Source organism: Camelina sativa, chromosome 17, assembly GCF_000633955.1.
Source record: "Camelina sativa cultivar DH55 chromosome 17, Cs, whole genome shotgun sequence".
Lineage (NCBI taxonomy): Eukaryota > Viridiplantae > Streptophyta > Magnoliopsida > Brassicales > Brassicaceae > Camelina > Camelina sativa.
In genome coordinates, this window is record NC_025701.1 from 15693306 (window position 1) to 15706406 (window position 13101).

General features: G+C 35.6%; 3 protein-coding genes and 1 pseudogene across 3 annotated transcripts; 2 read left to right on the top strand and 2 right to left on the bottom strand.

Moving 5' to 3' along the window:
- LOC104757342 (prefoldin subunit 6) lies at window positions 3384–5013 on the top strand. Its single transcript, XM_010480072.2, has 5 exons — window positions 3384–3549; window positions 3651–3721; window positions 3908–4032; window positions 4370–4430; window positions 4739–5013. The coding sequence occupies exons 1-5, from the start codon at window positions 3471–3473 to the stop codon at window positions 4793–4795; spliced, it is 393 nt and encodes a 130-aa protein (XP_010478374.1). The 5' UTR covers window positions 3384–3470; the 3' UTR covers window positions 4796–5013.
- LOC104757343 (mannosyl-oligosaccharide 1,2-alpha-mannosidase MNS3) lies at window positions 5181–8464 on the bottom strand. The gene is made up of 6 exons (XM_010480073.2): window positions 8129–8464; window positions 6758–7695; window positions 6389–6650; window positions 6082–6279; window positions 5825–5973; window positions 5181–5733 (listed from the first exon to the last, which is right to left on the bottom strand). The coding sequence occupies exons 1-6, from the start codon at window positions 8204–8206 to the stop codon at window positions 5487–5489; spliced, it is 1872 nt and encodes a 623-aa protein (XP_010478375.1). The 5' UTR covers window positions 8207–8464; the 3' UTR covers window positions 5181–5486.
- LOC109129997 (uncharacterized mitochondrial protein ymf11-like) lies at window positions 8591–12237 on the top strand. Its single transcript, XM_019239086.1, has 2 exons — window positions 8591–10928; window positions 11599–12237. Exon 1 carries the CDS (start codon window positions 8618–8620, stop codon window positions 10760–10762), a length of 2145 nt encoding a protein of 714 aa, XP_019094631.1. The 5' UTR covers window positions 8591–8617; the 3' UTR covers window positions 10763–10928; window positions 11599–12237.
- LOC104757344 lies at window positions 10937–12000 on the bottom strand (annotated as a pseudogene).

The window sequence follows — 13101 nt, forward strand, 5'->3', positions numbered from 1 at the left end:
TTTTTTTTTTTTTTTTTTTTCTTTCAATTATTTTCTAATTTCACATTTAATTTTCCACTATATTTAAAGCTGTTTACAGATATTTAGACAAAACTCCATGCACGCATAACAAAAAATAAAGTAAAAGAATAGGGTAAGAAATGTTTCTTTCCTTCACTCGTTTCATTGCTAATTTAATCAAAACATATTTAATTGTCATATTCAGATTAGCCACGATGGAATAAATTATATACCTATGCTTTCTTTTGTTTTCTTTCCCCTTATTGGATCTGTGTGTTAGAGGTGAGGTAAAGTTGCTGCTTTTTTACTTTTGATCCAACTCTATTTCTTTTTAGGTCATGGAGTGAATTATTAGTTTGACAACAAACAAAAAAAAATGTCTCTTTAATAATCTTCACCTTTTCACTATTTTAGATTGAGGTACAAAAGGCAGGAAAATTAAAGAGTTGTGTGTGTGTTTTTTTTGGTAAAACTGTATTTCTTTTAGGTTGTGGAGTGAATTATTAGTAATTGAATTTTAAGGTATGTAGAAGATTTGAACTAATTCTATTTGCTGACAAACAAACAAAATGGAGAGCTAATTCTATATAAATGACATCCTAAATTAAAGTGTCTGAATTGTTTTCTTCACATTCTTTTTTTTTTTTGTGAATTTTATAGTATTAAATTTGTCTCGAAAATCTATCATAATATTGAAACACTAGCAAACTTTTCTTTTATAAAACAGATTCATCGTTTACACAAGGCTAAGAAAATATTTGATTAGCTTATTAGACAACTTTAGCTTAGTTATTTTCACAGTTAACCGCTACAGTTTTTTTTTACCATTTTTATGATTATGGTCTCATTAGGCAGTGGGAATTTATAAATTATACGGGTTATGATCCGAAGTAAGTATATATGTTACAGTTCAAAAATGATTTTTTTTTTTAACATCGATTATATCCTACTATATTAATTGAGAAGTACAAATATGAAACTAACCTTAAATGTATAAAAAATTACATTCAATTGCCATTAGAAAACTTAATTAAGATTAATAAATTAATTAAATAAATATAAGTAATTAAAAAAACGAAAATTGGGGATACATTAAATAAAAGGAATTGTAGAAAAGTAACAAAAAAATCTATTATAATAAAAACTAATCCGTATTAGAAAAAAAAAATTTACAACTAAGATTTTAAAAATCTTATCAAATAAAATCTACAACTACAAATTTTATCCTACTATATTAGTTAGTGCAAATATGAAACTAACCTTAAAATGTGTAAAAATTACATTCAATTGCCATTAAAAACTTTAAGATTAATTAATTAATTAAATAAATAAAATTAATTAAAAATGAAAATCGGGGACACATCAAATAAAATAAATTGTAGAAAAATAAAAAAAAATCTATTAGAATCAAAACTAATTCATACTTAAAAAAATTAACAGGTAAGATTTTAAAAACCAAATCGAATAAAATATACAGCTATAAATTTTATCAAAAAAAATTTTCACCACAGGTTAAAATTATTACAAACAAGAAAATGAAGCCACAGAAAAATACAATAAATGTTGTTTTCAAAGAGACATTTTAAAACTTTTACTAGCTATATTTAGTTGCTTTTTTTTACATGTTAGTAAGGATTGTGTTTAGTTGACAAAGGTTTAAACAATTTTATTTATTATATACAAATGTTTTATTGACAGGTTTTCAATAAACATTTTTAAATACAAAAATTATAATATAAGCAAACCAAATTTTAATCACAAACTATTATAAATAACATTATAATAAAATAAATTATTACAAATTTTTATTAAAAAAATGTTCAGCCCGCGGTTCTCCGCGGGTTAGTACCTAGTTGAATTAGTAATTGAAATAGTTAAAATAGTCAACATGGATAATGCTTGTTATCATATGAGGAAAGTAAAAATGATACATAAAATTTGATCCTGATCAAGGTTGGCTTATGCAAGTTTATAGTCCCTATGCTAGTACTTGATTGTGAAGTCTTACGGTCCATTGGAAACGAGCTTCTGCAAACTAATTGCTCCAGATTTGTATATCTCGAACCCAATGATGAAAATTTAAAAGGTTAGAATTTCAATGATGAAATTCAAGAGAGCAGAGAAAATTATGAGTTTTGATTTCTAACATTATTAATGAAAAAATAAGAAATAGAAAATTATGTATTTTTCAGGCAAAAAAAAAGGTTCATATATTTTTCTGACAAAAATAAATAATTTGTGTTTTTTTGGATTTTTTTTCAAAAAATAATAACGCCATCACAATGCCTTTAACGATCATTACGAAGACGAGGAGAAATTGGAAAAAGGTTATAGTTCGTGTATTTTTTGTCAACTAAAAAATAGTCTGTGTATTTTTCTGACAACAAAAAATTATGTTTTTTCTGGCAAATATTAAATAGTTGGTGTTTTTTTTGAAATTTTCCCAAATAAAAAAAAATTGTTAACCCAGGTTGAGCATCATTAATTGCATATTTAACATGTTGTTAAAAACGTTAATCCCGCGCTAATTCTATGGCAATTTTCGGGGAAAACTAATTAAATAAAGTTGTACATAGATCACTCTTTTATTTTTATACAAAGTCCTAAGTTTCAGTCCAAGGTCTCTCATTTATATATAGTCTCTTCGTCTCCTGGCGATTTCAGTGGAAGGTCTACTCGTCGTCCTCTCTATGTATTTCCTCTTACAGCGAGAGCTGAAGTTTCTTGATCGTTCACCCCTCGAGGATTTGGTTTGACCATATTTTTATTTTTTCCTTTCAGATTCTTCGAGCATGGATCAATTGTTCCACTCCACATGGGGTTAAGAAAATCTTTGATTAGCTATTAGACAACTTTAGCTTAATTAATTTCACAATTAACCGCTACAGTTTTTTTTGTACCAATTTTATGATTATGGTCTCATTAGGGGGTTGGAATTTATAAATTATACGGGTTATGATCCAAAGTAAGTATATATGTTATAGTTCAAAAATATTTTTTTTGTTTTGAACATCGATTATATTGACTTAATAATTGAAATTGTTAAAATAATCAACATGGATAATGTTTGTTATCATATGAGGAAAGTAAAAATGATACATAAAATTTGATCCTGATCAAGATTGGCTTTTGCAAATTCCCTAGTACAGTCCATTGAAGATGAGCTTCTGTAAACTAATTGCTCCACATTTGTACATCTCGAATCCAATTATGAAAATTTCAAAGTTTAGATTACCACGTAAGAATATTGTTTAGCTCAGGACTTTCATAAAAATTGAAAAAAAAAAAAAAAAAAAAAGACATATTGGGCCGATAAAAGTCCAAGTTAATTCCAACGGGCTTCGGCCTTACTAAAACACGGTGACTTTAACGGCGTTTTGTTGTTGTTTCTATTGGTGGATCTGCGACTGCGAGAGAGTCCTCTTTCCAATAAAACCACCGGAGTGAGGCAGAAGAAGACGACGACGAAGATGAGTTCATCGACGGCTGTTCGTGATTTGCAGAGAGACCTAGAAAACAAGGCCAATGATCTCGGCAAAATTCAGAAAGGCAAGTTTCTGAAATTCTCTTTCACCTTTCTCCATGTGAATTTTTTTTATCCCCCTTGGAGGCGGGAAACCCTACTTTACTGTGTTCATTCATATTATCAGATATCGCGAAGAATCATCAGCTGAGGAAGAAGTATACGATCCAACTCGGTGAGAATGAGCTCGTCCTTAAGGTATAGAACATATATGTCTCACTGTTTTCTCTAGGTTTTGTGGCTACTTAAAATGGTGAATTTTTCTGATTTTGTGGATTCGAAAGAGGGGTTGTTTGATTGCATTGCTTGGCTTGGCTTGGCTTGGCTTCATCATACTGTTTACTTCCAGCTTTAATCCTTTGTGGGTGTGTTGTGTGTATACAGGAGTTGGATTTGCTCGAAGAAGATGCAAACGTTTACAAATTGATTGGTCCGGTGCTAGTGAAGCAGGATTTGGCTGAAGCTAATGCTAATGTCCGTAAACGAATTGAGTACATCTCTGCTGAATTGTGAGTTTTTTTATTCCTTTACTTTGATTGAAGCAAATGCGGTTAATTGAGAAACTAGTTGAAGAGATAAATAACCTTATAGTTTGTTATCTCATTCTAGGCTAATAGAGAGTGACTGGTGTTGATAAATTATCTAATTAGGGTAAAGGTGATAATATTAGTTGCTAATATGGGTAGTGAACATCATCCTGTCTCTTTTTGAATGAGTAAAGCGCTTTAAATTGTGGAAAAAAACATTTTCCCTTTTAGCGATATAACAACTATGAGGAAGGTAGATGAACTGTTTTAAGCTATAGGGTCATGGCCTCAAAAATAATGTTGTTAATATCCTTTGCAGGAAACGGCTTGATGCAATTCTTCAAGATATGGAAGAAAAACAAAACAACAAGAGAGAAGCGGTAAGACGTCCTCCTCTTCATGCATTATAAACTAGCACTGCTAATAGTCCAAACATTTATGCTCACTTTACTAAGCTCTGTAAAGATACTTTGGTAGATAGATGGTTATCGTTTGTTAGTTTAAGCGTGCCCTGGAATTAAATACTTGAACTTTGCTCTCTCTCCTCTGTTTTTGTTGAGTAGCCTTGCTCTTTTGAGAGAATGAGGACCCATGGACACGAATGAAACTTTTTTCTTAACTTCATTGGCTTAAAATGGTGATAATGATCATATGGTTTCAATAATTCATGGAATCGAAATTTTTGCAGATAATGAAGTTACAACAAAGGCTACAGTCAATCCAGGCAGGAAAAGCAAAGGCTTGATTCAGTTGCAACCACATTTGTTGAACCCCCGTGCTCGGTCTTGTCTCAGATGGTGTCATATTCAGTTACTGAGGGTTCTTATGGTTTCAGTTTTGTGGTTATTGATGTCGCTTTGTGTCTCTAATCTTTTTTGTTGGCCACTAAACTTGAACGTGTAACTTATAAAGGATCTTGTCGCCCTTTCTCAAGTTATGAATTTGGAGATTTACAACAATATATTTTGTGTGCACACCTAAAAGATGGTCCTTATACATGTTTCAAATCGATTATGGTTGGTTCTATGGAATACCTTTCAGGGTTACGAAGAGTTAAAACTTAAAAGGACCAAATAATCTCATAATTCAAGGTTTACGACTCGGATTTGAAAGAAGCTAAAAGGACCAAATGAAACGTATTAAAAACACTAAAAAATTCATCTCCATGGTATCTGATTACAATTTGCCAAGTGGGAGCTCAAAGAAAAGAGAGTATTAGTCTTAAGAAACCTACTATTACAAACAAAAACTTTCCAGTTAAGTTATATATAATTTGGCTGCTGAAACTTATCTTACATAGAAAGTTTAAACTTTCTTTCCTCAACGATCCAATCTCTTCTCCAATTGGCACTGTACTATACATCACTTCCTCCATACCCTCTCTTCAATTTGTGTATGTGTGTGTATTGTCTGGAGCAGTCTTCAAAACTAATCCTTTAGGTGTTTCTTATAGGCAATGGATGAGCTTCAGTGTTGAAAACAAACTTATCCAATGGTATCACCGAGTCATCTCCAAAAAGCAAGTATAAGTATTTCAATGTTTCACCAAGGAAAAATGTCTCCATCTTATCTCTTCTATGAGGCGGCACTTCTGTTACATCATCCAATGATGTGTATCCACCTGATTTCACCTTTGTGTACTTTTCAAATGCTTCAAAGATTTGCCAACCTTGATCTCGGTATCTGCAATTTCAGAAATGTGTTAGCTTTAAGAGAAGAATAATCCCCAAGAACTCAGATAATGAGAGAAAAATCGGCTGAATAGTTTTCATACTTAGTATCTTTTGTGATACGATAGAGGACAAAGAGTGATTCAACAGTTTCAGGACGCAGTAGATTATGTCGATCAGCGTGCTTTATGATTATGTCATTTGCATACATTGAACTCTTATTTCCACCTTCAAGACCGTCCTCAGAGTACTCCTGCTTATTAGAGAATCCAAGAATAAACAAAATTTAAACCAAGTGACCAAGGCTAACGTGCAAAAAGCAAAGGTTATTGTTTTGGAAAAAGGTACAAGCAAAACTTACATTTGTGTGAAAGTAAGCAATTTCTGGAGCAAGGCCAGTGGCAGTTACTTCATACATCTCAAAGCATGTTTTCGCTAAATCTTCTGCAAGTTTCAAATTTTCTAGGTCCTCAAAGGATAAAAGATTTTCCTTCAGGGCTTGTTCCTTTGTTAGCCCCTTGGTAGCACCGAGAGCAAGAGTACCAGGCAAGAAGCATACCTAGAGACATAAAAACGATTGAATGAATCAAAAAGTCACGAACAACAAACGTCGTGAAGTCTCTCAGCGAATGACAACAGTGTAATACAATGTAGCTAGTGGCACTTACAAGATGGTCCATTTTTGGACTGAACTCTCCCTTAGACCCATAAGGTAACTCCCCTACAAAGACGAGACCTTTTGGAATTGAATTACGCACAAGTAAATGTCTGACTCCTTTCATTGCCTCGATGTACATATCATGCAAATATGTGAAATTACTGTTGAACTTGGCTCCTTGTTGAAGCCACACCTTGATTAAATACTCATAGTAGCTATCACCACGAGATCCCAACCTGATATTCTCACCAACAAATTCACCTGTTTGAGGGCTGCACCAAGTAGAAACAACATGTCAGATCAAAAGATCCCGGGAAAGCAAGGAAAACATAATCACTACTCATGGTCTTGCTAGTTGGAAAGAGCAAAAACTAATTACCTGATGTAGATTGGAACAAGACCTTCCGTCTTTGGAAGAGTTTTGATATGAGCTAAGACCTTCATGGCCTCTGTACTATACTTTGGATCACCAGAAATAGCACTGAGGTAATTAAATTCAAGCTGTACAGAGGCAGCTTCAGCTGTACTGCTCGCTCCTCCTGGAGCTGGATGAGCGGTCGATTCACGTAATATGACATCGCAAAAGGGAACTGAAGTAGGACTAGAGGTAAAAGCCGTAAGTAGACGGTCAGCCAAATCCTTAGCAATATTTAGATAGATAGCTGGCTTCGGTCCATTATGGGTCATGTTCATCGTACCCTGCTCTCCTCCACTCAGATGGTATGCACTTAGAAGCCCACCCAAGACACGTATTGTAGTTTCAAACAAATTAACTTGACCCTTTTGACTGATTCTCTCTAAGAGATGAGTCTCAACCCATGATCCTGCTTCAGAAACGATATTGTCAAGACCCATTATCATGGCTGTATCAAGAGCATCCACCACAGTGGCACCCAGTCCCCCTAAGCCATCCACACCTTTCTGGCTAATAGGCATAAGCTCGTCATAACCCATGGCATACTTTCTATAGCCAGACCATGCATGGTCAAAAGCATCCTTCACACTTTGCTGTCTGGCTGCCCATTTTGGGTCGGAAATTGAAATCGTAGAGCCATTAGTAGAACTACCTCTTAACTGTCCTTCATCAGGTGATAATCTAGGTGGAAGCCTAGGTGGTTTCCTCAAAAGTCTCCCTAGCCTAAGTCCCCCAACAAAAGTGACCTTTCCTTTTTCATTCAGAGCAGAATCATTTGGACTCTTACTCATCAGCATTAGACATACTAGTCCAAAGACTAATATCAATATTAGGAACTTCCCTGTGCTACAGCTTGCGCAGTTGCGTTTTGTGTTAAGCGTAAGCAAGCTTTGAGAAAGAACCTAGAACCCAAAACAAAGGAGACACTGCAAATGTCAAAAGACCAGCAACATAGAGAGAAACAATTATCATAAACACATACAACCAGAAGCCCATTACTAGATATATAGCACGTACTGCTTCTAAGCATACCTTTTTATTGCTCCTTTAATAACTTTATTTTTAGTAAGTATCACACCAAGAAGCCTAATACTTTTATCTAAAGGTAGAGACTTTATACTAAGAGCTAAGCTAAATTCTTCTATGTTATCAGGTAATTTCGTATTCCCCAGGCCAATTTCGACACAAAAGCAATTCATGTTAAAGCCAAAAGACGAACCAGAAGCAAGTACTAGTGACATCTCAAATCCATCTAAAACATGTAAAAATCAAAAGAATGGAAAAAGGAAAAAACTTGGACAGAGCCCATATCATTCACAGAGATCAAGATCTAACCTTTAAAGGAGATCGATGTCTGAACTTGGCATTGTCGTAATGAATATCTTTCACTGAATATGGTAGAGATTTCGACATTGTTCAGATCCTCGTATAATTGACTTCGGAATCTGAATCTTTCTGCCGCCGATCTAAACGGGAAGGGAATGACCGGAGACTAAGATGAGGTTTCCTCGGGATCAGATATGCTATCTTTTCACAGCTCAAGGAAAACAAAAAGTGTTCAAAGCCAACGCAGAGAGAAGTCTTTTCTGAAATCTCACGGCAGCATCTTTAGAAGCATTGACCGACCCAACTAGCATCCAATTTCTTCTTTCTTCCAACACCGTATCAATTAACTCTTACGCTTCTGTAGGGGTGTATTAGTTCTTTTTCAAAACCTAAGTGCTTGATTCGTAGTTATAGCAAAATCTAGGGGCTAAACTGGAAACAATTTATTTACTAAAACTTCATGCGTCCGCCTCTACTCAGCCCAAAAGTGTAGAGAGAATGAGAAGACTGACGACGACATATCCTTTAACTTGGGTGAGGAATATCGTCGAACACTTTCACTGCAAATCTTTCCCGAAACCAATCTCATCTCTTTCAATCTCCCCAAACCGTCGCAAACCCGAATCTCCGGAACCTGCTTCGACGCAAGATCTGTATTCACTACTCAAGCAAGATCCCGTCGATATCTGTCTCTCCCTTTGGGTCAAATCATTCTCGTCTCCTCCTTCTGCTACTTTCTCGAACCTCACTGGGTTTCTCTCCAAATTCGATTTATGGATCTTAGCATATCAACGCACTTGTGCTCACGTCACCGGAACTTTCCCGCCGCGCAATGCCATTCACGCCAACGCTCTCCGCTCGCTTCTCTCCCTCCAGAACGCCGTCACGCGTTCCGGTGGCAAATTCCGGTGGAACGATAAGATGAATCAGCACGTGAGGAGTCCTAGCGATAAGTTCTCGACGAATGGTGTAGAGGGTATGTCGAAAGGGAAGGTGAAGAGGATGATTGAGTCTGAAGAACCGATTTTTCAGGATCGGGTGGTTCATGAGGTTTTGTTGATGGTTCTTGAGCCTTTCTTTGAAGCTAGGTTTTCGAGTAAGTCTCATGGGTTTAGACCAGGTAGAAATCCACATACTGTGATTAGAACTATTAGAAGTAATTTTGCTGGGTACTTGTGGTTTATGAAGGGTGATGTTAGTGAACTGTTGGACCATGTGGATGTAGATGTAGTGATGAATTGTATGGAAAAGGTTGTTAAGGATAGGAAAGTTCTTGGCTTGATTGAATCTTCTTTGAGATTACCTGATAAGAGAGTGTTAAAGCGAGTTGTTGAGAGAAATGGCAATGATAATGGATTGGGGACGAAGAGGAGGATCGAACGTGAAAAGAGAAACAAGACGAAGAAGAAGATTTTGAGTGAGGATGAGCCTAAACCGGATCCTTATTGGCTTAGGACTTTCTACAGTTTTGCTCCTAAGGAAGCTGCTAAAGTGCCTTCTTATGGTTACTGTGGCGTATTGAGTCCTTTGCTTGCTAATGTATGTCTTAATGAGCTGGATCGCTTTATGGAAACGAAGATAGTTGAGTTTTTTAGACCTTGTAAAGATGATTCAATATGGAAGGAGTCTATTGAAGATGGTTGTCATAATCCAGCATGGCCGGAGTTTGTTCCGTCAAGTGGGAAGGAGAAAACTAGGAAAATGGATTACATTAGGTATGGGGGCCATTTTCTGATTGGCGTTAGAGGGCCTAGAGAGGAGGCAGTAAAGATTCGGAAGGAAATCATTGAGTTTTGTGATAAGGTTTTTGGTTTGAGATTGGATAATTCAAAGTTAGAGATTGAACATATAAGCAGGGGTATTCAGTTTCTTGACCACATAATTTGCCGAAGAGTTATATACCCTACCCTCCGTTACACAGGAAGTGGAGGCAGCATTGTGAGTAAAAAGGGTGTGGGAACGTTGCTATCTGTGTCTGCTAGTTTAGAACAATGTATCCGCCAGTTTAGACGGCTTGCGTTTGTTAAAGGTGATAAAGATCCTGAGCCTTTACCGTGTAACCCAATGCTGTATTCAAGCCAGTCACATAGTAACTCTCAGATGAATAAGTTTCTTGAAACGATGGCTGATTGGTATAAATATGCTGACAATCGCAAGAAGGCTGTTGGGTTCTGTGCTTATGTAATAAGAAGCTCCTTGGCTAAACTATACGCTGCAAGGTATAGACTTAAATCTCGTGCCAAAGTGTACAGCATTGCCTCACGGGATCTTAGCCATCCATTAAGTGAGAGTAGTAATAATTCTGCACCTGAATACTCTGATCTTCTGAGGATGGGGCTTGTCGATGCTATAGAAGGAGTTCAATTCTCTCGCATGTCTTTGATTCCGTCATGTGATTATACTCCATTCCCTAGGAATTGGATCCCAAATCATGAGCAACTTTTGCAGGAGTACATCAGGCTACAAGACCCTAAATTCTTCTGTGAGTTGCATAGGTCAATAAAACGCGAAGGTCTAACCTTGCCTCAGGATGAAATCTCAGAGGTTGTGTGGGATTTCAAGACTCTTGGTGCTTGGAGATCAAAGGATGGAAGTAAAAGAGAACCAGATGGTGGGTTGGAGACATTAGACTCACCAACTTAATTATATACAATTGCCTCCTTCTTTTGTGGCTTTGGTTTAAGGATCTTGATACACCAGAGAGACTGAGAGCTTTAGCGGGCAGTTTCATTTTTGGTCCCCTTCTTTGCAAGAGGCCCTGATTATGGATTTGGCTTCGTTACCCAGAATTGACAAAGCATTGAACATGGTAATCTAACTCTATACATTGTCTCACTTAATAGATATTTTCCCAGAGGTGAGTATTTTCTCACGTAGGTTATGTAAGAAACTTAGGAAAAGGTGCTTCTGCATTATGTCTTGTTTGGCAAAGTTGATAGATTTCACATAGCAGATTTCCAAGTTTTTAACTTAAGCTAGAATCCTAGGATGTGCACGCTGTTTAAACTTTGAAGCTAACATCTCTTTCTTTATATATAATTTTTCATCTCAATTTGTTTGTAGTTCAGATATATAGTCGATCGTTCCTGTTGTTTGTTTGATCCATCTGATTGTTTAGGTTTAGCGTGTCTTTCCTTATTCTATGTGAAATATTGGCTTATAGATAAAGAACATAACACACATCTTCCGCCATATTTAACCAGTGAATCGATTCTAATATGTTGATTAGAAACTAACGGTTATACATCAAGACATGATCTTAACTTGTTCATTTACTCTTATGATTCATAAGCAATTCACTGTAAGAGAGGACTTTATCTTTATGATATTTTAATTACACTCTCTTATTAAATATGGAACAAGTTTTGTTCTATATTGGTTGCTTACATCAAGGAAGTTTGGTTGCTCCTCTTTTCTTCTGATTTTATCATTTATCAACCCTCACATTGGAATGCTGAAACTTTAAATGTTCGTGATAGGCCGGTGGAATTAGCAAAGGTGATCTTCTCAGGATCTTTCTCTCTGATGAAGATATCATTCACAGGAACCCAGATCATGAGCTCCTTGCTTTTGACTCCGGTAAGTCTCCTCATACGACCGTCCTCAACAAACGCAGTTATCTCCGTGTCATATGACACCCTGCGACCTATTGCACGGAATGTATGGTCAATCTTGCTTTTCATCCTCATCCACACAAACCCTTTCGTTTTGTTGTACCCAACTTCTGTCATATCCTTGAGTGGCAACAATCCCGTGGGAAGCTTGATGAGAGCAAGAAGCTCCTTGGCTTTATCTAGACAAAGAGACTGGTCACTATAGCTCTCTATGTCATCACTCTCATCTATTATCATCTCTCTTAACGCCATAATAGATGATAAATCACTTTGTTTTTATTGTCGAATACTTCTACTCAAGACTTTTGGTTTCTTCACTATATACAGTCGTATAGTAGGGTTTCTAATGGGACATATGATGTATTTGAGTACGTAAAATGGAACATGAAAAAGGTGTGTGATGAGCATTTTCAGGCCCCATATTTGGATGCATCATAACCTTGTGATTAATTATAGAGGCAGAATCAGCTATGCCATAATTAAAGGAATTGTAATTTTATCATATATATTTATTTTCTTGTAACTTTCTTCATTTATCAGGAGTACATTACTTCTCTATACTTGGTTAGATGATTCTCTAAAACGGGAAAATAATGGAGATTACATTTACAGGGAAGATCGTATAGTCAGCGAGCTCGTCTATCACGGCCCAATGTAACCCATATTATTGAGTTAGTGGGCTTTTCTTTCTGTTTAGGTTTCCGAGTCAGCTTTTATTTCTGATGGAGTCATGTGGTTAACTTTCAATTTTACGATGATCCTGATGTTGTGATTTTTTTTTGCTGACGAAGGTTAACCATAACCTCGGACGGTCTAATGCGGATCTGTGGTCGTATCGGTAAACCTAATGACCCGATCATTGTTCCGGACTAGATTGATCAGTACTACAATCTGCTACTTATAAACCTGGTAAAATTCATAAAAATCTTTGCTTGTATTACTTATTAAACAAATTGTCTTTGAAAATATTAATTAAATTTTCTTATGAACACTTTAGCTGTATATGTATTATTTGTGATTATCTTAGAATTTGATGACTCTACTATGCCACTTAAAGAAAATGAGCAGAATGGTAGTATCAAGAACAAAACTTGGTTGATGTGATTGATTTGTAACTAAAAGACTTTGAATTGCTTCACAACATTTCAATTTTTTGAACCAGAAAATAAAACTACTGGAATCGGATTTAAAAAACATTATTGTTTCTATGAATATTTTTACATTGTGAAAAAAAAAAAAGAATATTTTTCCATATCAAAGTTAAAAACACGGTAGCTGTCAAAATAAGAAAACACGATTAGAAATGATGTTAATATACATGTTTAATCTACGTTGGAATCAAACTTTTGGTTTAAGTTCAGTAAACTA